Raw genomic sequence first — 26,777 nt, forward strand, 5'->3', positions numbered from 1 at the left:
CTCTCAACTCCATCTCTTGTCAAAAGGTCGTAGAACCAGAGCAAACTGAGCAAAGGGGACTATGTTAGGATATAGATATTCAGGCCTGTCTGCAAAGGCCTCTACTTTAACAATTTAGGTGTATTCTTATCACTAAGCTAGTTATAGAAGTATAAACGAAAGAATCAGAATTACTGTCTGCCAGTGTAAGGGCCTTCTCTTACTGTGACAGTCTGAGGCCTTGTTCTTATGCTAAGCCTTTGGCTAAGCAGCAAAGGCATCCATAAACTGGGAAGTGAATGGTCACATAGATTCATAGATTCATAGATTCATAGATTATAGGACTGGAAGGGACCTCGAGAGGTCATCGAGTCCAGTCCCCTGCCCGCATGGCAGGACCAAATACCGCCTAGACCATCCCTAATAGACATTTATCTAACCTACTCTTAAATATCTCCAGAGACGGAGATTCCACAACCTCCCTAGGCAATTTGTTCCAGTGTTTAACCACCCTGAACCATCCTCACATTCCAAACTAGTCACATTGAAATAAGGTGCTATTGGGCTGTTAGGAATACAATCCTGTCCTGATAATGCCTATCACCTCCAGAGAAAGGGAAGAGCCTAGAAGATGTAAAAGGAAACTTAGTTTAATAGCGTCCTGTCTGGCAAGAACTCACTTATCAATAGCTGAGATGTGAAATCCTCATTTCTGTATTGTTCTATCACTGTAGTCTCCACTTCCCTATTGTTTGTCTGTATAATCTCTGTCTGGTTCTGTGATTGTTTCTGTCTGCTGTATAATTAATTTTGTTGGGTGTAAACCAATTAAGGTGGTGGGATATAATTGGTTAAATAACCATGTTATAATATGTTAGGAATCTGTCCATATTTGGAAAGATACTGCAAGAAATAATTAAACAATCATTTTGTTTAAACCTGAGGGATTATAAGGTGATAAGAAATAGCCACCATGAATTTGTCAAGAACAAATCATGCAAACCAATCTAATTTCCTTCTTTGACCTGGTAATTGGCCTTCTCAATGGGGAGGAGCAGTAAATACAAGATATTTGGACTTAAGTAAAGTTTTCGACACAGTCCCACGTTACATTTTTATAACTAAACTAGGGAAATATGGTCTAGGTGAAATTACTATAAGGCAAGAGAGCATGGGAGGAAAAACAAGGAGAAGGGTGCAACAGGGAAGGCCCCATGATTCATACTGAGAAAGTAGGACAATCAGCTAGTTATCTTAGGTTCCGGTACATGAAAGCAAGAAGCCTGGGAAACAAGCAGGAAGAATTGGAAGTCCTCGCACAGTCAAAGAACTATGATGTGATTGGAATAACAGAGACTTGGTGGGGTAACTCACATGACTGTAGCACTGTCATGGATGGGTATAAACTGTTCAGGAAAGACATGCAGGGGAGAAAAGGTGGAGGAGTTGCACTGTATGTAAGAGAACAGTATGATTGCTCAGAGCTCCAGTATGAAACCGGAGAAAAGCCTTTTGAGAGTCTTTGGGTTAAGTCTACAGGAGAAAGCAACAAGTGTGATGTCATGGTGGGCATCTGCTATAGATCACTAGACCAGGAGGATGAGGTAGACGAGGCTTTCTTCAGACAACTAACAGAAGTTTCCAGATCAGAGGCCCTGGTTCTCATGGAGGACTTCAATCACCCTGACATCTGCTGGGAGGGCAATATAGCTAATACAGACAATCCAGTAAGTTTTTGGAGAGTGCTGGGGACAACTTCCCGGTGCAAGTGCTGGAGGAACCAACTAGGAGCCATGCTCTTCTTGACCAGCTGCTCACAAACAGGGAAAAATTGGTAGGGGAAGTAGAAGTGGGTGGCAACCTGGGCAGAAGTGACCATGAGATGGTTGAGTTCAGGACCCTGACAAAAGGAAGAAAGGAGAGCAGCAGAATATGGATCCTGGACTTCAGAAAAGCAGACTTTGACTTCCTCAGGGAACTGATGGGCAGGATACCCTGGGAGGCTAACACAAGGGTGAAAGGAGTCCAGGAGAGCTGCCTGTATTTTAAAGAAGCCTTATTGAGGGCACAGGAACAAACCATCCCAATGTTCAGAACGAATAGCAAATATAGCTGATCTTAAACACAAAAAAGAAGCTTCAAAGAAGTGGAAGCTTGGACAAATGACCAGGGAGGAGTATAAAATATTGCTCAGGCATCAAGTAGTGAAATCAGGAAGGCCAAATCAGAATTGGAGTTGCAGCTATCAAGGGATGTTACAGTTAGCAAGGGAGTAACAAGAAGGGTTTCTACAGGTATGTTAGCAACAAGAAGAAGGTCAGGGAAAGTGTGGGCCCCTTCCTGAATGAGGGAGGCAACCTAGTGACAGAGGATGTGGAAAAAGCTAATGTATTCAATGCTTTTTTTGCCTCTGTCTTCACAAACAAGGTCAGCTCCCAGACTACTGCCCTGGGATGCACAGTATGGGGAGGTGGTGACCAGCACTTTGTGGAGAAAAAAGTGGTTCAGGACTATTTAAAAAAGCTGGACGAGCACAAGTGCATGGGGCTGGATGCACTGCATCCGAGGGTGCTGAGGGAGTTGGCTGATGTGATTGCAGAGCCATTGGCCATTATCTTTGAAAACTCATGGTGATTGGGGGAGGTCCTGGACAATTGGAAAAAGGCAAATATAGTTCCCATCTTTAAAAAAGGAAGAAGGAGGAACCAAGGAACTACAGTCCGGTCAGTCTCACCTCAGTCCCTGGAAAAATCATGAAGTAGGTCCTCAAGGAATCCATTTTGAAGCACTTGGAGGACAGGAAGGTGATAAGGAACAGTCAACATGGATTCACCTAGGACAAGTCATGCCTGACCAACCTGATTGTCTTCTATGATGAGATAACTGGCTCTGTGGATATGGGGAAAGTGGTGGACAGGATATACCTTGACTTTAACAAAGCTTTTGATATGGTCTCCCATAGTATTCTTACCAGCAAGTTCAAGAAGTATGGATTGGATGAATGGACTATAAGGGGATAGATATCTGGTTAGATCATCGGGCTCAAAGGGTAGTGATCAATGGCTAGATGACTAGTTGACAGCCGGTATCAAATGGAGTGCCCCAGGGGTCAGTCCTGGGGCTGGTTTTGTTCAATATCTTCATTAATGATCTGGATGATGGGATGGATTACACCCTCAGCAAGTTTGCAGATGACACTATGCTGAGGGGAGAGGTAGATATACTGGAGGGTAGGGATAGGGTCCAGAGTGACCTAGACAAATTGGAGGACTGGGCTAAAAGGACTCCGATGAGGTTCAACAAGGACAAGTGCAGATTCTGCACTTAGGACAGAAGAATCCTATGCACTGCTACAGGCTGGGGACCGACTGGCTAAGCGGCAGTTCTGCAGAAAAGGTCCTGGGGATTACAGTGGACGAGAAGCTGGATATGAGTCAACAGTTTGCCCTTGTTGACAAGAAGGCAAATGGCATATTGGGCTGCCAGCAGATCGAAGGGAGTGATTATTGCCCTTTATTCGGCACTGGTGAGGCCACATCTGGAGTACTGCATCCAGTTTTTGTCCCCCACACTACAGAAAGGATGTGGACAAATTGGAGAGAGTCCAGCAGAAGGCAATGAAAATGATTAGGGGTTTCGGGCACATGACTTATGAGGAGATGCTGAAAGAACTGGGCTTATTTAGTCTGCAGAAGAGAAGAGTGAGGGGGGATTGATAGCAGCCTTCAACTACCTGAAGCAGGGTTCCAAAGAGGATGGAGCTCGGCTGTTCTCAGTGGTGGCAGATGACAGAACAAGGAGCGATGTTCTCAAGTTGCAGTGCGGGAGGTCTAGGTTGAATATTAGGAAAAACTATTTCACTCGGAGGATGGTGAAGCACTGGAATAGGTTACCTAAGGAGCTGGTGGAATCTCCATCCTTAGAGGTTTTTAAGGCCCAGTTTGACAAAGCCCTAGTTGGGATGATTTTGTTGGGGTTGATCCTGCTTTGAGCAGGGGGTTGGACTAGATAACCTTCTGAGGTCTCTTCCAACTCTAATCTTCTATGATTCTAAGTTATTGAAAGACCATCTGAAAGAGTAGTTGTCAATGATTTGGTGTCAAACTGGGAGGACATATGAACTGGGGTCTTGCAGGATCTGTCTTGGGTCCTGTACTATTCAGTATAATGACTTTCCTGATAGAGTGGTGAGTATGCTTATAATATTTGTGTATGATACCAAGCTGGTAAATGTTGCAAGCATTTTGGAGGACCGAATTAGAATTCAGAATGATCTCAGTAAATTGGAGAAATCAGTAAAATAAAATTCAATAAAGACAAATACAAAGTACTCAACTTCAGAAGGAAAAATCAAATGCACAACTTCAAAATGAGAAATAACTGACTAGGCACCAGTTCTGCAGAAAAGTATCTGAGAATTATAGTGGATCACAAATTGAATATGACCCACAAAGGACATTCCCCTCCCCCCCCCCCCCCCAGCCTCTGCTTGAACCAAAACTGATCAGAAGCAAGATTTACAAAAAGCAATGAAAAGGCAGTGGGATACCCCTCCGGACAAGGGTGTCAGGATTAAGGCAACTCCCCTAGCCTCATTTGAATCAAAGATGGGACAGGGAGGCATCTCCATTAGCATACAGAATGGCGAACACAGATTCCAAGGCAAGAACTGGACCAGAAAAGCAGGGAAGCACTGCATGATGGGGGATCTCTGCTCCAGGTGTTAATGAACTCATGCCTGCACACACCCAGCTCAGTAGTTATCAGACCAATTCTAGTAATAAATCCTTTATTGGTATCCAAAATACTGAAGCTGCCTAATTGCATTGTGAGCTCACTGGAAGGAACACATAGCCAGGAATGATCAGTTCCTATTGTCTAGCCTGAACAAAACAACTTTGGTATACTCCCTTGAGCCATCAATTTACCCATAAACAAATCTAGTGTTCTCCCTTGAACCATTGCTGTTTCCCTACAAAAAACCCCTACACACACTCAAGTAAGTGTTCTGATGCCTGGATCCAAATCTGCATGAGTTCCATTGGGACTTCATCTTCTCCTGACTGATCGTGCTGGGGGCTCTGCCTGTCGCCAGCACTCCAGACCCTCAGTTACCACCACCACCAGGGAACCCAGACAGGTTCAAGCTTCATGGAGTGGTGAGAACCCAACTCTCTCTCTCTCTGTTTTTTTTTTTCTTCTATTCTAGTTATAGCTTTCTAACCCTGACTTGTGTGATCAGTTATCGTTTTCTAAACCTGACTTTTTAAATCAAATTTAAGCTAGATTTAATATTGTAACTGTTTTGTTTGTTTGGCTCTCCTTGTATGGTTAACATTAGTAACCCTAATAAATGAGCGTACCCCAAAGTAATGGGCAAATCTGGTAACAAAGGCAAATGTCTTTCTGCGAAATATTAACAGAAGTCTTGTATGTAAGATGCAGGAGGGAATTGTTCCAGTCTACTCAGCACTGCTATGGCCTCAGCTAGAGTACTGTATCCAGTTTTGGGCATCACACTTTACAAAAGACGTGACAAATTAGAGAGTCCAGAGGAGGCCTGAGGTTTTTAAGAAGAGGTTAGACAAACATCTGTCAGGGATGGTCTAGGTATACTTTAGCACAGGGGGATGGACTAGATGACCACTTGAGGTCCCCTGGTGGGGTGAGCTTTCAAACTGCAGTGCAGAATATATGTTCCAAGACTTTCCGCTGACTTGTAGTATTCTGACATATATGCATATGTGGGTGGATGCCACTGCCCCCTTCTTGACAGGTTGTTTCAGACCTTTAGCCTTTTATAGTTCTCTTTGTTTCCCTTTATTGCAGTGGTCCCCAAAATGTGGGGTGCGCCCGTAGGGGGGCATGGAGGAATGTTTGGGGGGCGTGTGGTCGGGCCCGGGTCAGCCCCCACGGAGGGCAGGGAAGGAGCGCCACCCATCCCTGCTCTGCCCCCAGCCAAGATCTGACCCCAGCCACAGCTCCACTCCGCCCCCTTCTCTACCCCCAGCCACTAGGCATTTTAGCACCCTGGGTGAGCAAGCATATTTGCACCCCTACCAGATTTTTTTTAGATGATATGAGTTAGGATACTATAGAGTAATAATAATGAATTTATTTTTGCATATCGGTACAGTACGCAGACAATAAAAGCTACTGTATGATTCTTTTAGGTGCCACATTAATTTTCACACAATCCTTTAACATCCCTATAGTATCGTTCTGTAAAACCTTTAAGTAAACTCATTGATAGCTACTGAAAAAAAACATGGACTGAAAATAATCATAACTTAAATACGGATACTACAATGACTTAATGGCATGAAACATATTCAGAAAGACATAAAATTGCATTTCTGTGTATAAAAAAGTGATACTGATGGTTTTCCATCATCACACACTGAGACCATGGCTAGAATAAAGAGACAAGTCAGAGAATAAAAGGAACTCAAGAATAAACAAAAAAATGAATTTACCATGGAGGTAGATTATCTAGCAATTGAATTACCAATATAGAATCTGACTTTGTATAAGCAGAAGCCACCCTTTCTCTGGCCTTTATATGAGGGAGACAGCCATTTGGGGGGTTGGGGGTGGTTGTAGGATTTCTGTTTTTTACCTTTTGCATTGTGATTTTATTTTTCTAAGAGTATTGGTTATTGTTTGCTTCCTCATACAATATTATTGTTGGCTTATACCTGATCATTTCTCCTGCTGAATCCTGCTGAGAAAATTGCGATTACGACCCTTTAAAGGTGAAGGATTATAGCAGAATGGCTTGTTTGTATAAGGCCAGTGTGGGGCCCTTCACACCGAAGTGTGGAAACAGAAGTAAGTATATGGCTGTGGTGATTGTGAAATCAGATTATGCTGTGCTTCAATCTGAGACAATGCTAATGCCATGGTTATAGTGGTTAGATGGACATATCACCGAGGTGATATGAGAAGATCTCCTAGAGAAGGGTGTCAGGAACAGGCTGGCTGGGTCACAGCACAGAATGCTACAAGCACAGGTCACAGTGGAGATGTTTCTTCGCCAGTGCATATCTTACCAGCAGCCCCAATTCAGATCTGCAGCCAATGCAGATTTCCCTATTGGTCTCCTCACCTGTACAGTAAATGTCCTATATTTTTATCTGTGGCACAACTGAAAACTGTCCCTAGTCCAAAATTAGAGGCCTTTTAAAAGAAAAACCTAGGTGTATTCAGCACCCTGTGCCAGTCTGCCCTTAAGGTGTAATTCCATCATGTGTGAGTGCAACTTGCTGGCCAATTAATGGAGCATTATAACAATGGATCAGAGGGAGGCTCCTTATTCTGTTCTCTGTCATAATGATTGAATCAGGCTGCGGTAGCAACAAGTAAGGGTAGGTCACAGTAACAAGAAAATATAGCTAAGGGAGGGAAGGGATCAGGGAGTGTTTTACCCCTACTGAGTGTTGACTATAAAGGCATGTTTTACTTGTGCAGTATTTACTTTCTTTGTTTCTGCTGTTGCTTCCCCTAACTGTAAATCACAAGCAGCCCAGGGCTTCTTCATTTTTCTTGTCTGAACACTTCCTCCTAAGCATGGAAGCCCCTCTGCCCCCCATTTTTTCAAACAGGGTAGGCGGTTCATCCAATCAGGGTAACTGTTACCCTCTGCCACCATCTGTCAGTGCCTCACCCCTGAGATGAGCCCTGGCTCTTATCCCCTGCCCCCCATTTTGCTCCTCAGTCCCTCCCCTATCCCTGCTTCCAGCTGTTTCACACCCACCCAAACACCCTTGCACAGTCAGTTTCTGCCCCCTGCTCAGACACCCCCCCATCCTACCCCATTTGCCCCCTTGCTCCCCTTTAACCTTTTTTAATCCCCAGCGAAGGCAGCAGCTTCAGCAGATGTTACTGATCAATAAGCATTCTCAGTAGGAGCCAAGTAGCACTCAGCGCCCTGCCCACCCATTGCCCTGCCAGAGTCCTAGTGCCAGGGAGCCTCCTCCAGCCAGGATCACTGGACCTGTGATCCCGCAGAGAGCGGGGGACCTGAGCACCCTGGGGTCCCGCCAGACACTGCTGGGCTGGGTCCTGTGAGAGAGGGGGAGGGATTGATGCCACTGGGCTTGATTCTGCTGCCACCCTATATTTATGCCCCAGTGGCTCTGCCCCCCCGGGTGGCTGTCCCACTTGCCTGCCCTAGTTACTGCCCTGTCCCCAGCCCAGATCTGCCTCCCCCCCGCAACTCCTCCACTCTGCCTCCAGCCCAGCTCCAACCCCAGCCGCAGCTCCACTCAGTCCCCAGCTCTGCCTTCACCCCATGCTCCTCTGCTGAGCCATCTGTGCAGTAATGGGGGAGGGAGGAAGAGGAGAGATTCCATTACTGGTAACAGGGGGCACAACAGGAAAAGTTTGGACACCACTGCTTTATTGACAAAGTGTATGGAACTAGGAAGAACAAAGTTGCAATTTCCATGTGTCCTGTTTTATGTCTGTATTTGATTGATGTGAACCACAAGACTGAAATTATAACATCTTGAACCAGGAATGAGTTAAATGAATGGCAGGTGTCTATATGTTATGAGGTTGTCACAAGAAAACAACCCATGGTCAAAGGAGCTGCTCTGCCTTTGTTCATTTCTCACCCAGCAGCACCATGCTAGTAATTCTCTGCATAATGAGCTGTTTCTGTCTGCATAAGAACAGCCTGATGATCTCCATTTTATGTGGAGATGGGAGGAGCTGCTCTCTCTGAGGAGTGTGGGGGCAAGGAGGGAGGTTTTTGTAGAGGGAGGAGATGACTCTGAAGCACTGTGTCTAAACTGCTGGCACAGAAATACTCAGCCGAGTGCTCCATCTTCACAGAGGTGATGTTCAAGTCAAAGACATTGATCTGTGGCCGGGAGGCTGTGAATCCATCTTTAATATCACCTTCCTCCTTGTTAGCTACAGTAACTGAGTAATAGATCAGCTGCAGCCCCTTCCCCTGCTGCTGCTGATACCAGTACATATAACTATGACTATCAGTTTGTCTGCATGTCAGCTGGGCTGTCTGTCGTCTCTTCAGTACCAGGCTTGGTGTTTGGGTGATTTTAGCATCTGTGTGTTCTGTGAGACAAAAGAAAAGAAACAAACACAGTTAAACAAAGGAGCTGTATCCTGCAGACACCAGAACGGGGATTTCACGGCTCTACTGATGACTTACTTGCTCCCAAGATGCCCAGGGCCGCTGTGCACCAGACTAACCACATCCCCATCTCTGGGGCAGTGATCAGTGAGCTGAGCAGCATTTGCCCAGCAGAGGGTTTTATATGGCTCTGCTATATAGGGCTGTTTCTGCACCAATAGGCACAAGGTGGTCACACACTTCAGAGCTGGTGTAGGTCGAGCTTATTGCACACACATGGCCATGGACGGAGAGCTTGTTTTATGTGGAGGCTAGAATTAAAAAATAAAATACTTGCTGTTGAATATCACTTTAATGAGTAGTTTTGTAACATGACTACATTTGCCCACTTTTAAGAAATTGAGATAAATGAGCTTCTGTTCCAAACTCAGTGTATCCCTTATTTATTAACAGAGTCCCTATTTGGGGGTGGGGGTCCTAAAGCTCCCAACCCCGCAGTTGTGTCTGCCCACTACATGTCAGGAGCTTTTTGCATCATTCCATTCCACCCCCACAAGCTTCCTGTGTGCCTCCCCCACACCATCCATCTCTACTTCAGGGACTCCCTGCAACTCATTCCCCTCAGTATCGCCGCTCCACCCCCAGGCTCTGAGTGCCTCCTAATGCCTCCTACCTTACCAGGGGCCCCCATTTCTCCCCTATAATAGTGGTTCTGAGTGTACCTCCATTTCCTCTACCCCCCCCAGTATTTTCTTCCCCCCTTGCCAGGTGCTGTGCACACTCTATTCCCCTCTTCGCATGGGCAGCGGAGGGGCTGGCTCCTTCTCCCACCTCTTCTGCCAGTGGCCCTGCCCACACTCCACCCCTGCTCCGCCCATAGGCCCCACCCCCTTCCTGAGTGCCCCCCCACAGCTGCATCCCTCCTCCCCCTCCCCGCCCGCTGCTCGCCACATCCCTCCTCATCCCCCCTCCCCCCCCCCGATGTGGGGGAGAGGGGCACAGCAAGCAGCAGGGACTCCGGAGAGGGTGGGGTGGGGTGGAGGAGAGGAGGAAGACTCACTAGGTAGCAACAGCAGGCAATGGAGGCCTTGGGGAAGGAGCAGAGCAGGAAGGGTATGAGGCAGGAGTTAGTGGCCGCCATCAACCAGTTGTTTGATCTATAAACAGCTACAGTACAGAGGTAGTAGAAGCTGTGGCTGTGCTGAAGAGCTGGCCAGGACTCCATTAGCCTTGAGCCTGAGTCTGAGCCCAGGCTTACACTGCAGTATAGACCTACCCCATGTGTCTCACATTTTCTTCCTCTGCGTTTTCCAATTTTCCTGAAAAGCTATAGATTTCCAGAAACTGATGCCAAGAACTTTTCCTCAGATTTTGGAATTGATTGAATGTTGTGTTCAAACTAGGGCTGTCAAGCGATTAAAAAAATTAATCGTGATTAATCGCACAATTTTAAAAAATCATTAATTGTGTGATTCATCGCACTATTAAACAATAATAGAATACTGTTTATTTAAATATTTGTGGATGTTTTCTACATTTTCAGATATACTGATTTCAGTTACAATGTAGAATACAAAGTGTACTGTGCTCACTTTATATTTATTTTTATTACAATTATTTGCACTGTAAAAAAACAAAATAAATAGTATTTTCCATTCACCTTATACAAGTACTGTAGTGCAATCTCTTTATCATGAAAGTTGAACTTACAAATATAGAATTATGTACAAAAAACCTGCATTCAAAAATAAAACAATGTAAAATTTTAGAGCCTGCAAGTCCACTCAGTCATATTTCTTGTTCAGACAATCTCTCAGACAAACACGTTTATTTACATTTGCAGGAGATAATGCTGCCCGCTTCTTGTTTACAATGTCACCTGAAAGTGAGAACAGGTATTCACATGGTACTATTGTAGCCAGAGTCACAAGATATTTATGTGCCTGATGCGCTAAAGATTCATATGTCCCTTGATGCTTCAACCACCATTCCAGGGGACATGTGTCCATGCTGATGATGGGTTCTGCTCAATAACAATCCAAAGCACTGAGGACCAACTCATATTCATTTTCATCATCTGAGTCAGAAGCCACTGAGTAGGGTGACTAGATGTCCTGATTTTATAGGGACAGTCCCGATATTTGGGCTTTTACTTATATAGGCTCTTATTACCCCCACCCCAATTTTTCACACTTGCTGTCTGGTCACCCTACCACTGGCAGAAGGTTGATTTTCTTTTTTGGTGATGTGGTTCTGTAGTTTCCGCATTGGAGTGTTGCTCTTTTAAGAATTCTGAAAGCATGCTTGTAGTGAGTCGGTGTGGCTCCCCTCCTGCCCAGAAGAGGGAGCCCACGTGCAGGCACCAGAGTGGGTGGGACCACCACCGCCTGTCCCCGCCCCCCGGAAGTCAAGGGGCGGGACAGGAAGTATAAAGGCCGGCCGCCAGAGCTCAGTCGGCAGCCAGCCACCGCAGGGAGCAGACGTGTGGCCGGGAGCTCCCGGCCAGGAGACCGCCGAAGACCGAGGCCTGGACCCTAGCTGGCCCGAGCTACCCCGGGCACGCTACGAGGAGGAGCCACCGGAGCCCGTCCGCTCCCGTCACTGGGAGAATCCCTGGGAGCCTCACCCCACCAACCCTGAGGGTGAGACTGTACCCGAACCCCTCCGCCCCTGCTGCTACCCAGAGGAGCCGCCTGAGGACCGTTGGCCTGACTTCCCGGCAGAGCTACCGGACCTGCCACCGAGCCCTGGCCGAGAGGAGCCCATGCAGATGGATTGGCCTGAGCCCGGCGCGACGAACGAGGTAGGCTCTGAGGGGGATCACGGAAGTGGCCCGGGGGTAGCCGACCCCGGTCCGGCTGCAACTGAATGTGAGCCAATGTCAGTGTGTTGCGGCCTGGATACCCCACTGACCAGCAGTGGCAGTAACCGCAGCTAGGGCCCCGGGTTGGAACGCAGCGGAGTGGGTGGGCCTGCGTTCCCCCCTGCCACCCCCGCTCACGGGTGGCAGGCATCCCCCTCACCCAACACTTGGCTACAGAAAGCCTAGGAGTGCCTTGCCTGGGCTCTGAACTATTTGCTTGCTCAGCCCCTGCAAACAAGGGCCTGAGCTTTACTGTGTTTGCCCCGCCCCTGCAGTCAAGGGCCTGAGCTTTAACTGTGGTTGCTCCGACCCTGCACCAAAGAGCCGGAGCTTCGGGACTAACTGACTGCTTGTTCCCACAGTAGTGAGTCGGTGTGGCTCCCCTCCTGCCCGGAAGGGTCGAGCCCCGGCTAGGACCTATTACAATGCTCCACACCTCATCCCTCTCAGATTTGAGAAGGCACTTCAGATTCTTAAACCTTGGGTCAAGTGCTGTAGCTATCTTTGGAAATCTCATATTGGTACCTTCTATGCGTTTTGTCAAATCTGCGGTGAAACTGTTCTTAAAATGAAGAACGTGCTGGGTCATTATCCAAGACTGCTATAACATGAAATATATGGCAGGGGACATATAATTCTGCCCCAAGGAGCTCAGTCACAAATTTAATTAATGCATTATTTTTTTAACGAGCATCATCAGCATGGAAGCATGTCCGCTGGAATAGTGGCCGAAGTATGAAGGGACATACGAATGTTTAGCATATCTGGCATGTAAATACCTTTTAATGCCAGCTACAAAAGTGTCATGCAAATACCTGTTCTCACTTTCTGGTGACATTGTAAATAAGAAGAGTACAGCATTATCTCCTGTAAATGTAAACAGTCTTGTTTGTCTTAGCGAGTGGCTGAACAAGAAGTAGGACTGAATGGACTTGTAGGCTCTGAAGTTTTACATATGTTTTGTTTTGGAGTGCAGTTATGTAACAAACAAACAAAAATCTACATTTGTAAATTGCACTTTCCCAAGAAAGAGATTGCACAACAGTATTTGTATGAGGTGAATTGAAAAATACTACTTTTGTTTATCATTTTTACAGTGCAAATATGTGTAATCAAAAATATAAATTTTGATTTCAGTTACAACACTAAATACAATATATATAAAATGTAGAAAACCATCCAAAATATTTAATAAATTTCAGTTGGTATTCTATTGTTCTATTGTTTAAGTCACTTAACTGCTCTTTGCCTTGGTTTCCCCAAGTTTAAAATGGACAAGATACCTTCTTTGCACCACAGGACATTGTTGTGTAGTTATGCTGAGTGATGTCTGCAAAGCACTTTGAGACCCTCAGGTATTAAGTGCTCCAAAAGGGAAAAATAGGGTTATTCTCACACGATGGCCTACATGTATGGCAGATGTGTATCCTAGATCAGTGGTTTTCAACCTTTTTTTCTCACGACCCAGTTGAGGGAAATTGGGGACGCCTGCAACCCAATGGAGCTAGGGATGAAGGGTTTGGGGTATGGGAAGGGCTCGGGACTGGGGCAGAAGGTTGAGGTGCAGGGGTGAGGGCTGTGGGGTGGGACCAGGAATGAGGGGTTGACAGTGTGGCAGGGGGCTCAGGGTTGGGGCAGGTGGTTGGAGTGCAGGAGGGGGTCAGGGCTCTGGGCTGGGGAAGCAGGCTCTGGGGTGGGGCTGGGAATGAGGGGTTTGGGAAGCAGAAAGGGGCTCCGGGTTCGGAGAGGGGTGCAGGGCTGGGGCAGGGGATTGGGGCACGGGCTTACTTTGGGCGGTGTCATAACTATAAAGGGAAGGGTAACAGTCCTCCTGTGTACAATACTATAAAATCCCTCCTGGCCAGAGACTCCAAAATCCTTTCACCTGTAAAGGGTTAAGAAGCTCAGGTAACCTGGCTGACAACTGACCCTAAGGACCAATAAGGGGACAAGATACTTTCAAATCTTTGTGGGGGAAAGGCTTTTGTTTGTACTCTTTGTTTTGGGGGTTGTTCGCTCTTGGGACTAAGAGAGACCAGACATTAATCCATGCTCTCCAAATCTTCTGAACAAGTCTCTCATATTTCAAACTTGTAAGTAACAGCCAGGAACGGCGTGTTAGGTTTATCTTTTGTGACAGACCCAGACCAATGGGGTACAGGAGTCTGGTAGAGGGCAAATATACTGGTCACTGGATGAGTAGTTTTCTGTTCCCTGAGTGACCAGACCTATTCGGATCCAGGAAGTGGGCGGGCAAAGCCCACCCACTGCTAAAGGATCCCCCCCCAGCCTAAGGGGGGATCCACAGGACCTGGAGACCAAAAAATTACGGAGGACAACTAATAAAAGAACAGGGACAGGAGTGAGGTCAAAGGGTCAAATGAAGTGAACCAGACGGGGACACCGAGCAGAGAACCCCGGACAGCGCCCACTGCTCCTTGAAGGTGTCAAGGGAGCCAGTGGACGCCGCCCAGAAGAACTCTGCCCGGATACGTGAAAGAACGGAGGACCTGAAATACACCCCACAGTCACAGGAAACTCCATCAGCCAACCTCCTCGCTCTGGTTTTATAGATGGCCAGTTTTGCTAGGGCCAGAAGGAGGTTGACCAGGAGGTCCCGTGACTTTGTGGGGCGACAGATAGGGAGTGCATAAATAGAAAGGTGAGGAGAAAAGTGCAACCAAAATCTTAAGAAAACATCAGTGAGGAGCCGGAATAGGGGCTGCAACCTGGTGCACTCCAGGTAAACATGCGCCAGGGTCTCCCTCACGCCGCAAAAGGGCAGGTGTCTGGGATAGGGGTAAACCGTGCCAAGTACACGCCTGTGCTCACGGCTCCGTAAAGGAGCCGCCAACTGATGTCCCCGGTGGGCTTCGGGATCAGAGCAGAATAAAGGCTGGCCCACCGGGGCTCCTCACCCTCCAGAGGTGGCAGAAGGTCCCGCCACTTCGTATCGGGGCGGGACGCGAGGGTGAGGACATGAAGAACATGGAGCATGAGCGTGTATAGATGTTTCCTTGGCGCGGTCCGGAACAGAACCGGCTGCAGATGGTGCAGCCGGCTCATGGCGAATGGACGGGGAGGGGGCTGGTTGGGTCCATGGGGCAGGGGCCCGATGAAAAAATCTGGAGGGCTCGGAGTGGAGGGTGGGTGGGGCAGATAGTCCAGAGCAGCGGGCGGCAAAGCGGCCCTCACCTCCTGAAGTACGCGCCGGGGAGTACGAGGTCTGGAGAGCCCCATGCGCTGAGCGAGCGTCAGGGGATCCAGCCAGTCTCCCCAGTTGTAGTCCAGGAGGTGTCCAACTTTGGTGACTTCTGCTAGGACCAACTTCTGGCGCACCATGGGGGACTCCGCCACCTGCACATGAAGCTGGGGGTTGTGTAGCAGGGGCTCCGCGAGGAGATCTGCCCCCACGGTGGCCGCCACGGACCTGGTCACTGAAAACAGTTTCCAGGTCCAGAGGAGGTCCCGGTAGAAGACCGGCAGCTCAGAGAGGCCTCGCAAAAGACCTCTCGGATGGAGACAAAGGAGCTGCTGGTCATATCGGAGCCCTCGGAAGCGGCGCAGGAAGGCGTGCGCCAATACGCTCCATGCCGGACTACCTGCACCATAAAGGAGCCACTGCAGGGCCTGGAGGTGGAAGACATGGACCTGAGCGTGCAGACACTTCAGGCCCTGCCCTCCCTCCTCCAGGGGTAGATGGAGAACCCCCGCAGAGACCCAGTGCAGTCCTGACCAAAAGAACTCCAGAATCAACGTCCGGAGGGTGGTCAGGAAGCCCGAGGCCGGGACCAGGGTATTGAGCCGGTACCAGAGTATGGACAGGACTAGTTGATTGAGCACCAGTGCTCTCCCTCGAAGGGAGAGACACCGGAGCAGTCCTGTCCATTTCTGGAGCCGCTCCAACACTCTGCCCTCTAAACCTAGCCAGTTCTCCGGCGGAGACGGATGCGTGGCAGAAAGGTAAACGCTGAGATAGAGCAGCGGACCCGCACTCCACCGGATGGCCTGAAGCGCGGGTGGGAGGGAGCTCGCCTGCCACCCCTCCCCTACCACCAGGCCAGAGCTCTTGACCCAGTTAACCCGGGCTGAGGAGGCCGCCGAATAGATGGTCTGGCAAGCCTCCACCCGCACCAAGTCGCCTGGGTCCTGGACCACAAAGAACACGTCGTCTGTGTACGCCGACAGGACCAGCCGCAGCTCTGGCTCCCGCAGCACCAACCCTGCCAACCTCTTGCGGAGGAGACAGAGGAAGGGCTCGATGGCCAGAGCATACAGCTGGCCCGAGAGGGGGCACCCTTGACGTACTCCTCGCCCGAAGCTGACCGGTTCAGTCAGGGTCCAGTTGAGCCTGACCAAACACTCTGCAGAGGCGTACAGCACCTGGAGAAAACCCACATACTGGGGCCCAAAGCCAAACGCTCGCAGAGTGCCCAGGAGATACCCATGGTCCACCCTGTTGAACGCCTTCTCCTGATCCAGGGATAGGAGGGCGAACGACAGACCATCCCTACACCCAAGTTCCAAGAGGTCCCGGACCAGATACAAGTTGTCGAAGATGGTGCGGCCCGGGACAGTGTAGGTCTGGTCTGGGTGGATCATGTCCGCCAGCACGGACCCTAGCCGCAGCAAGATGGCCTTTGCTACAATTTTATAGTCCGTGCTGAGGAGCGAGATGGGACGCCAATTCCGTAAATCGCGGAGGTCCCCCTTCTTCGGCAATAAGGTGAGCACGGCTCGCCTGCACGAAAGAGGGAGGACCCCACCCTGCAAGGACTCTGCCCAGACGGTGACAAGGTCTGGGCCGAGGACGTCCCAAAACATGCGGTAGAACTCCACGGTCAGCAGTCCATGCCCGGAGATTTATTGGTGGGCATGCGGCGGAGGGCTTCCGAGAACTCTGCCAGAGTGAGAGGCAGCTCCAGCCAGTCTCAGTCGCCCGCGCTGACCGTCGGGAGTTCATCCCAGAGCATTCTGCAAGCATTAGGATAGGTCGGATCCGGGGAGAAAAGGCCTGCGTAGAAGGCCCTGGCCCTCCTGCACATTTCCGCCGGATCCGTGAGGGGGGTGCCATCCTCTGCTAGGAGGCAGGTGATGTGCTTCTTAGCCCCCCTCTTTTTCTCCAGGGCGTAGAAGAAGTGGGAACCGCAATCCATCTCCCAAAGGAGGCGGATGCGGGATCGAACAAAGGCACCTCGGGCCCGATGGTCCTCGAGGGTCCGCAGCTCTTCCCGCTTCTCCCGGCACGCTTCGCAGAGGGATGGATCACCAGGGCTGGCGGCCAGATGCCTCTCCAGCTCTAAGACCTCCCGTTCCAACTGCCCTATCGCCGCATCCCTCCATCGGCTGGCTCCACGGGTGTAGTCACGGCAGAAGAGCCGGGCGCGCACCTTCCCCAGGTCCCACCACTGCTGCGCCGAGGGAAAGGCAGGCCGCTGCCCTCGCCAGGCCAGCCAGAACTCCCGGAAGGACGCCATGAAGCCCACATCCTCCAACAAGCTATTATTAAAGTGCCAATAGGCCGGCCCCGGCCTCTCCGCGCAGAGAGAGGCTGTCACGGTGGCTAGATGGTGATCTGAAAAAGGGGCCGGCCAGATGCTGGAGGAGTGGGCCCGGGAAAGATGGAAGCGTGACATATAGATGCGGTCCAACCGGGAGTTGTACGACTGATGGACCTCCACCCGGACAAAAGTGAATGTCGAAATGGCATCCAGGTGGTTGTCGCACCAGACGTCCACCAGGGAGTGATGTTCGACGATCTCTCGGAGGGTCCCCGAGTGGTCCCGTTCCTCAAGGGTGGCATTAAAGTCCCCGCCCAGGACCAGGCACTCGCAAGGATCCAAGGCGCTGAGGAAGGCGGACGCCTGCTGATAAAAACACAACCTCTCCGGGCCCGATGTCGGGGTGTAAACGTTGACGAGATTAACCACAAGCCCCTCCATGCGGACCCGGAGGTGCAGCAGGCAGCCTGGCACAGCCTCGGCGACCCCCAGCACCTCGGGCTGTAGGTCAGGGGAGAACAGGGTCGCCACTCCAGCCGTACGAACTGTGAGGTGGCTAAAATAGACCCTGTCCCCCCACTCCAGCCGCCAGCTAGCTTCAGCGGCCGGATCCGTATGGGTCTCCTGCAGGAAAATCAGAGTACCCCCCCTCCCGAAGGAAGGAGAGCACCTGGCTCCTGCGGAGACCCATCCTACAGTCCGGGGTGTTTAATGTTGCGAAGATGATCGGTGCCATGAGGAGGGCTGGGGGGGATCCTCGCTAGCAGAGACACCCACGGCCTCCGTCGGGCCGTGCAACAATCCGTGACCTACCCCATAGGCGATTAAGGCGTCACGGAAGAGGCGGACCCGTTGGTAGACCGCGGCGGCCTGCCTCCCGGTCCTCTTACCCTCCACCATGAGGGCCCTCGCGGCCCGGAGGATCTGATGGAAATCCCCCCCATCACTGGAGTGCAAGCTGTACCTTGTTGCGGGAGCCATGGACGTCCTCAAGGAATTCCCGTAGCTCATCTCTCAGCGTATGGGGGTGGGGTGGGGTTATCGATCTATGGCTATCCCCCAGCGGGGCCCCTGTCTCAGCCCCCTGGCCCACCGAGACGGACAAGCAGGGGGCAGACCCTCGACATGGCGTCCGATGGGCTGGCGCCACGTGGCCCATCTCAGACCCTGGCTCAATGGGGGGGCGGCGGAGGGGAAATAGCAGCCCCTGGTGGGTCAGGACAGGGAAAAACAAGGGCCGCTCCTTGGGGGTCATCCTCTGGGATATGGAAGGAGACAACCCCAGGGGCGGCAATAGCATCATGGGAAGTGGAGGGGACAGGAACAGGGTCGGTGTCAGGGGCAGGGTTGGAGTCAGGCATAGGGACAGGGGAAGGGGCGATAGTGGGATCGGGGGCCCCAGCAGCCAGGCCACTGGGTGGGAGGGGTGGCACCCCACAAAGGGTCTCAGGGATTTGGAGGGAGGGAGGTGGGTCCTCGGCGATGCCAGACTCATGCTCCAAGGCATCCATAGGTGGAGAATCAACGATGGGGCCCCCACCCAGGAAGGAGGTCGGCTGCCCCTCAGCCACGAGGGAGTCCCCTGGCAACTCGTGTCCCGGTTGCATGGCACTGGCTGTCGCCGCAAGAGCCTCAGCGGCCGCTAGCGGGGTGCCATCTGCAGCCGGGTTACTGGAAGAGTCCAGGTGCTCCTCGGAGGCGGAAGCAGTGGGTAGGGGGACGGAACATGGGGAAAGGGGGGCCGAAGCGAGGTCGCTCAGATCAAGGCCCGCTGGCAGAGGGTCGTCCTCCCCCTGGGTAACCGGGGTCAGACCCAGGGCCTCGATCCCCTCATAAATGGAAGGGAGATCACCTTCCACCACCCCAGGGCTCTCCCTGCCTGTACCCCAAGCGACGCTCGCCTTGGTGCGTGCAGGGGCTTCAGATTGTAAGGGGGCGAGAGGGGCTCCATCAGGGGCTTCCATAGGAAGGGACACCGGAGGAGGGGTAGTGCTATCCTCCGATGCTGCCACTTCTTCCCTAGCCGGTAATGGTGGACAAAACCCACCCGGGGGCAAAGCGGAAGACTCAGCATCGGTGCCCCCCTTCCTGGTCTTCCAGGGGGCTACCACATCAGATGGAAGGAGCGGAGCTCGAGCCTTCTGCTTGCCCCGCTTCCCCTGTACTAAGGACCAACCCTCCATGGCATCATCCGGTGGCTGGCTAACAGGAGTCGCGTCAGGGAGCAAGAGCGAAGGCTTAGGGACTCGGGGAGGTAATGGTGGGGCAGCATGTAGGAGGGAAGATTCTCTCTGGGGCATGCCCTCTTCTATGCCCAGCAATATCCCTACCTCTCCCTTCTCCACAGGCCCCACCAGATCGCAGGCGACAGAGGCGGGACCCTCTCGCTCGTTTAGGCGCACTGGGGGAGATGCCCTTTGGGTCCGAGCGGGAGCGTTGGTGGGCCGAAAAGGAGGAGGGGCGGCTTCGGGCGCCGGGCAGCTAGGGGCGCCGGCGACGACGGGGCCGGCACCCTTCCGGGGCTCGGGGGTCCTGGATGTCCCTCCGTGCCAGGCCAAGGGGCAGTCCCTTCGGATGTGTCCTATCGCCCAGCAGAGGTAGCACCGTGCCTCCCCCATTGAATAATGCACCCGGTAGCGGGCCCCCTGGTAGGGGACCAAGAAGGACCCCTCGAGCGCCTCACCGTCATGTGCCGCCGGCGGCAGTTGTAACTGTACCTGCCGGCAGAACGAGAGGACGTGACGGAGGGCGGGGTCTTTGCAGCCCAATGGGAGAGGGCTGACCACAGAGATCGGCCTCCCCAGGTTAGAGAGGGCGGGTAACAGAGCGGCATTTGGAAGGAAGGGAGGGACAGAAGTCAGGACCAGTCGGGCGCCCAGGTCTTCTAGCGGCTCCAGGGGGACGTACACGCCCCCCACCGCCAGGCCCTTCTCCACTGCCTCCTGGGCGGCGGCCTCCGATGCTAGGAAGAAGACGACCTTTCTGTACATCTTGGAGGCCGCTACAATGGCCGTGGGCCCCACCACCCTCGCCAACGTCCGCACGTAGGTCTCCACGTGGGGCGAGGTGGGTACCAGGAGGCAACAGACGCCGTGCTTCCTGGTCAAGGTGGGGAAGGGGCCCCGGACGCTATAGGTGGTAGCAGAGGCGGTGGATGGGGGAGATGATGTAGTGGCAGGCGGGGGGGCCGCCACCACCTGGGCGTATGCCCTGGGAGCTGGGGGTGGGACACCCACAGAGCTGGTGGAGGGAACAGCAGGGAGGGCCGCCACGGCCTGTTGTGGGGCCGCGGCAGTGGGGGCACCCCCTGCCATGGAGGGCTTGGCTTTTTTAGCAGGGCCTTTACCCTTCTTCGTGCCCTGGCCCTTCCTGCTGGCTGGGGGGACTCCCCCAGAGTCAGAGGGGGCGAGGGACGTGGCAGCAGCGGAGGTCACCTCGTTACCCACCGCCGCCAGCGCTCCAGCAGGGGTGGTAGCAGGTGGCTCGGCAGCGGCGGTTGAGGTAGAGGCTAGGGGGGATGATGGTGGGGCGGGTGGAGGAGGGGCAGCAGGGTCTGCCCGAGGGGTCTCACTCTCCTCGTCCCCTGCCATAATGAGGACGGGGGAAGAGCAAACACTGGAGGGGGGGTAGGGAAGGGGGAAGCAGGTCGACCACTCCTCCCCGCTAGGATGTAGGCAGGGGAGGAGGGCGCCAAAAAAGAGGGGGGTGGATGGGGGCGGCTATCAAGGGCTAGGGGTCAGTCACCGACTCAGGGAAGGTTTCTGGCTCCTCTTGTTGCAACAAGGAAGGGAGGATATAATAGCATTGGGGGGGGGGTGCAGTGAGACAGAATCAAACTAAAACAGGGAGGGGCACAAGCACATAGGAGGGGACATGGGCGCACGAGGGGAGGGGCTAATCAGGGCAAGGGGACCACAGGGGGAAGGGAGCAACCAGGCGGGAAATGGGGCAGAGGAACCATGGGGCTAGCTTCAGAGGCTGGGGTGGGTCAAACAAAGGCTGCAGAGGGAAAGGGCGGGGCAGGCAAACAAACTGGAGCTAGCGAGGGGCTGGGGCAAGGGGGAGGGGCAAAAGGCAGTAAGGGGCAAACGGGTAGGTAACAGGGGCAAAGCTGGGGGCTTGCTGTAGGGGGGAGGGGTCAGTCCAAAAGGGGGGGCACATGCACCCACATGCGCTTGCAACAAAAAAGAAAGTCCTTGTAAGCTGGCTGCTGTATCAGGCCCAATGGCGGCAACAGGGCATGGCAAGCCTTGGGGAGCAGCTGAGTCCCAGAGGCAGGAGCCCAAGGCAGATGGTGAGTAGCCAGTGGGGGTGGTGGAGGGGGCAACGATGATGGCGGTGGGGGGGGACCAGGGGGGGACACAGGTGGAGGTGGTGGTGGCATTCCCAGCAGCAGGAGCAATGGTTGGGGGTCTCTCCCTCCCCTCCTCTGGGGAGTGGGCCAGCAGCCCCCCCAGGGGCTGTAGCTGGAGCAGCAGCAACCAAGGATGTGGGTGGGTCTAGCAGCCAGCCAGCAAGCAAGTAGGTAGCAGAGAAAGAGGAGGAGCAGCCCCCTACCTTCCTTCCTCCAGGCCAGAGTGCTACAGGAGAGTGATCTAGTAGTCCCAGGGGTTTCTGTTCCCTGAGTGACCACCACAGGGGCTGCACTAGAGTAATCAGGAACCTGCTAGAACCAGTTCAGGCAGGCTAATTAGGACACCTGGAGGCAATTAAGAAGAAGCTGCTAGAATCAATTAAGGCAGGCTAATCAGGGCACCTGGGTTTTAAAAAGGAGCTCACGCCAGTTTGTGGTGGGAGGGTGAGGAGCTCAGAGTTAGTGCTGCTGGAGCACTGAGGAGCACAAGTGTTATCAAACACCAGGAGGAAGGTTCTGTGGTGAGAATAAGGAAGGTGTTTGGAGGAGGCCATGGGGAAGTAGTCTAGGGAGTTGTAGCTGTCATGCAGCTGTTACAGGAGGCACTATAGACAGCTACAGTCCACAGGGCCCTAGGCTGGAACCTGGAGTAGAGGGTGGGTCTGGGTTCTCCCCAAACCTTCCCAATTCCCCTGGACTGTGGGTTCTCCCAGAAGGGAAGGTCTCTGGGCTGTTCCCCAACCCACATGGTGAATCTCTGAGGCAAGAAAATCTGCCAATAAGTGCAGGACCCACCGAGATAGAGGAGGAACTTTCTCACACTTTGTTTTCTCAACTTGTAAATGTACCTTTTGCTAGAGGGTTTACCTCTGTTTGCTGTAACTTTGAACCTAAGGCTAGAGGGGGTTCCTCTGGGCTCTTTGAATTTGATTACCCTGTAAAGTTATTTTCCATCCTGATTTTACAGAGATGATTTTTACCTTTCTTTCTTTAATTAAAAGCCTTCTTTTTAAAAACCTGATTGATTTTTTTTCCTTGTTTTAAGATCCAAGGGGATTGGATCGGTGTTCACCAGGGAATTGGTGGCGGAGTCTCTCAAGGCTACCCAGGGAGGGAAAGGTTCTGGGGGGGAAGACAGAGTTTCCTAAATGACTCAAACTATTTGGGTGGTGGCAGCAAAAGCAGATCTAAACTGGTAGTTAAGCTTAGAGGTTTTCATGCAGGTACCCTAAAGTTCAGAGTGGGGAAGGAACCTTGACAGGCGGCTCCCGGTCAGCAACGCAGTGAGGGTGCTAAGGTGGGCTTCCTGTTTGTCCTGGTACTACGGACTGCATTGTGCCCCAGAAGAGGCCAGCAGTACGTCCGGCTCCTAGGTGGAGGTGTGCGAGTGCCTACATGTGACTTTTGCCCAGAGGCACCACCCACACAGCTCCCATTGGCCGGGAACCAGCCAATGGGTGTGCGGAGCCGGTGTTCAGGATGGGGGCAGTGCGTGGAGCCCCGTGGCCTCCCTGCCTAAGAGCCGGACCTGCTGCTAGCGGCTTTTTGGGCACAGCGTGGTGTCAGAACAGGTAGGGACTAGCCTGCCTTAGCCGAGCAGCACCACTGATGGGACTTTTAATGGCCCGGTCGGCAGTGCTGACCAGAGCCACCACGACCCAATGCCTTCCATTCCACCACCCAGTACTGGGTCACAACCTGCAGTTTGAAAACCACCGTCCTATGTGGCTCTCCCCACTGAAAGGTGTTACTCTCTTCCCCATTCTTCCCTCTCCCTCTGGCTTCTCTCCAGCACTCTCAGAGAATGTGCCTTGTCACTGTCCATGTGGTGGCAGCCAGCCTGCCACTTTCTATGCCAGGGCTGCAGAGAGACAAGGAACAGAAGAGGTTTATTTTGTAGAGTGAAGAGATGACTTTGAAGCGCTGCTGCTGAAGAAATACACAGCCAAGTGCTCTGGCTCCACAGACGAGATGTTCAAGCGAAAGAAACCAGCCTGTGGCTGGTGGCCTCAAGCGACTCAGAATTTTGACTTTTTCTCCTTCTTCCTTATAGCTGAAGTAAAAGAGCAGCTGACACAGATCCTGCCGGTACCATAACATGTTGTAATAGAATCATAGAATATCAGGGTTGGATGGGACCTCAGGAGATCATAAAGTCCAACCCCCTGCTCAAAGCAGGACCAATCCCCAACTAAATCATTCCAGCAAGGGCTTTGACCCTAAAAACCTCTAAGGAAGGTGATTCCACCACCTCCCTAGGTAACCCATTCCAGTGCTTCACCACCCTCCTAGTGAAAGTTTTTCCTACTATCCAACCTAAACCTCCCCGCTGCAACTTGAGACCATCACTCCTTGTTCTGTCATCTGCTACGACGGAGAACAGTCTAGATCCATCCTCTTTGGAACTCCCTCTCAGGTAGTTGAAAGCAGCTATCAAATCCCCCCTCATTCTTTTCTTCTACAGACTAAACAATCCCAGTTGCCTCAGTCTCTCCTCATAAGCAAGGCCGGCTCCAGCCACCAGCTGACCAAGCACGTGCTTGGGGCAGCTCCTTAGAAGGGGCGGCCAACGTTAGGGTGGCGAGGGGCGCTCGCGGTGGTTTTGGTGGTGGTGGTGGTGGTGTTGTTCGGCGGGGCGGCGCTCGAGGGTTTTTTTTTTTTTTTTTCTCGTTTCAGCCGGGCAGCGCGGGGGGGGTTTCGGCGGCGCGGGGCTGGGGGGGGGGGGGGGGGGGGGGCTTCGGCGGCCCGGTGCGGCGCACTGGGGGTTTGGGTGGCACTCGGGGGTGGGGGGCAGGGGTTTGGGTGGCCCGGCACTCGGCGCGGTGCTCCGGCGGTTGCGGCAGTACGGCGAGGTGCTGGGGGAGGAGGCGAGGGTTTGAGCGGCCCAGCGCGGCGCTCGGGGGGTCGGCGGCACGGTGCTGGGAGGGGTTGTTATGGCAGGGGGGCGTCTTCTTTTTTGCCTGGGGTGGCAGAAAAGTTAGAACCAGCCCTGCTCATAGGTCATGTGCCCTAGCCCCCTAATCATTTTTGTTGCCCTCCGCTGGACTCCCTCAAATTTTTCCACATCCTTCTTGTAGTGTGGGGCCCGAAACTGGACACAGAACTCCAGATGAGGCCTCACCAATGCCGAATAGAGGGGAATGATCACATCCCTCGATCTGCTGACAATGCCCCTACTTATACAGCCCAAAATGCCATTAGCCTTTGTGGCAAGAAGGGCACACTATTGACTCATATCCAGCTTCTCATCTACTGTAACCCCTACGTCGTGCTCAGAGGTTTGCTGACATTTTAGATAGGCAGTATGTCCTCTCTCCAGGGGTTATTTTATCATCTGTTTCGCCTGTAGAAGGAAAAAAAACAAAACACACAAGACAGACATAATGAAACAGTCATGTCCAAGGGAAACATTTAGAGCCAAATCCTGCAAATGCTAAGATGGGTATTCCACTTCCCAGACTTAAACTTACTTGCTCCCCAGAGATACATGGCTAGACACCAGCCTATACACATCCCCATCTCTGTCTCACTGAGCAGGGGTCAGTCCCCCAGCATGGGTTTTTATGTAGCGCTAGTCCACAGCTCTGGTTCCTTCCTAGCACTGGTGATCAGAGTCTGTTTGTGTTTCCCAAAGATATAGGGGGCACCCCCTGGCGAGGGGTCATCGTAACCTCTGTACTCCTGGCTAAGTGTTGAAGAGTCCCAGACTTCTCAATGGCTGATGTGGACAGACTGCAGGCTGCCTTTCCCCTTTGGTAATCCTGGTGGTTATATCTCCAGCAACATTTTATGGACTGGTGTGGGGGGTGGAGCCGAAAGGGGATGAGAGGGAAACTGCTGGCCCTATGGGTTGGATGGAATAAAACAGACCAGTCATTTACATGTGAGGGAGATTCCACTAGCATCTGAATAAACAGAGCTGCTGCTTAACATAAAGAGGAAGAAATCTGTGTTTTGGGAAGCTTGTGAGATCCTGTGTCCACTCATATGTGTGCAGTGAGCTCAGAACCATAGGGGCCTGCATATTTCTTGACACATGAAAAAGGATCATGGTGGTTAAAGCAGAGGATTGGATGTGACAATACATAGTATTTATTCCACTGCCACTGAGTTCCTTTTTTGCACGTGTGAATATCACTTAACTTCTCTGTGCCTCAGTTTCCCCATATGTAAAGTGCAGACAAGAATCCTTCCCTGCCTTACAGGATAGTGTTGTGGAGCTATACTCCGTAATGTTTCTAAAGCACTTTGAGACCCTCAGGTATTAGGGGCTCTGCAAGGGCAAAATATTGTTATTCTCACACGACTGCCTATGCGCATGGCAGGGGTGTATCCTAGATGGCTCCCCCTTCCCTGTCTCACAGGCTTCTCTCCAGCACCCACAGAGAATTAGCCTTGTTGCTTTCATGTGGTGGCAGTCAGCCTGCTGCTTCCTGTGCTGGGGCCGTAGAGAGACAAGGAACAGATGAGGTTTTTGTAGAGGGAGGAGGTGACTCTGAAGCGCTGTGTCTAAGCTGCTGGCACAGAAATACACAGCCGAGTCCTCTGGCTGCGCAGATGAGATGTTCAAGTGAAAGAGATCATCCTGCGGCTGGTCAGCCTGGAAGCGATCAGTAATCTTTCCTTTTTCACTTTCTTTTTTGTTGTAGAAACTAATGAGGAACTGCATTCCCTGACCAGGATCCTGTCGGTACCAGAACATGTAGCTGTGCCCATAGGACTGTTGACATCTCAGATAGGCAGGGTGTCCTCTCTCCAGCACCAGACTTGGTGTTTGGGTTATTTTAGCATCTGCTTGGCCTATGGGGCAAAGAGAAAAGACAAACACAAAAACAATCAGCTCATTTAGAGATGAATTCTACAAATACTATGACATGGATTTCAATGTCTTACTTGCTCCCAAGAGACACATGGCTACACACCAGACTATGCACACCCCCATCTGTGTCTCACTGATCAAGGTGGCAGTCCTCTAGCATG

General features: G+C 52.0%; 2 gene segments (V, D, J or C); both read right to left on the reverse strand.

Annotated features, from left to right (window-relative positions):
* Positions 1-3,100: 3,100 nt before the first annotated feature.
* LOC117885288 lies at positions 3,101-9,250 on the reverse strand (the record flags this gene model as incomplete). The annotated part of the segment is given in 3 exon segments: positions 3,101-3,117; positions 8,776-9,060; positions 9,158-9,250. Coding segments are annotated over 3 exon segments (387 nt in total), but the record flags the coding sequence as incomplete, so codon positions are not given.
* Positions 9,251-26,201: 16,951 nt separating this feature from the next.
* Positions 26,202-26,777, reverse strand: LOC117874837. The segment is given in 3 exon segments: positions 26,202-26,252; positions 26,311-26,597; positions 26,691-26,777. Coding segments are annotated over 3 exon segments (387 nt in total).

This window comes from Trachemys scripta, chromosome 1 (assembly GCF_013100865.1).
Source record: "Trachemys scripta elegans isolate TJP31775 chromosome 1, CAS_Tse_1.0, whole genome shotgun sequence".
Classification (NCBI taxonomy): Eukaryota; Metazoa; Chordata; order Testudines; family Emydidae; genus Trachemys; species Trachemys scripta.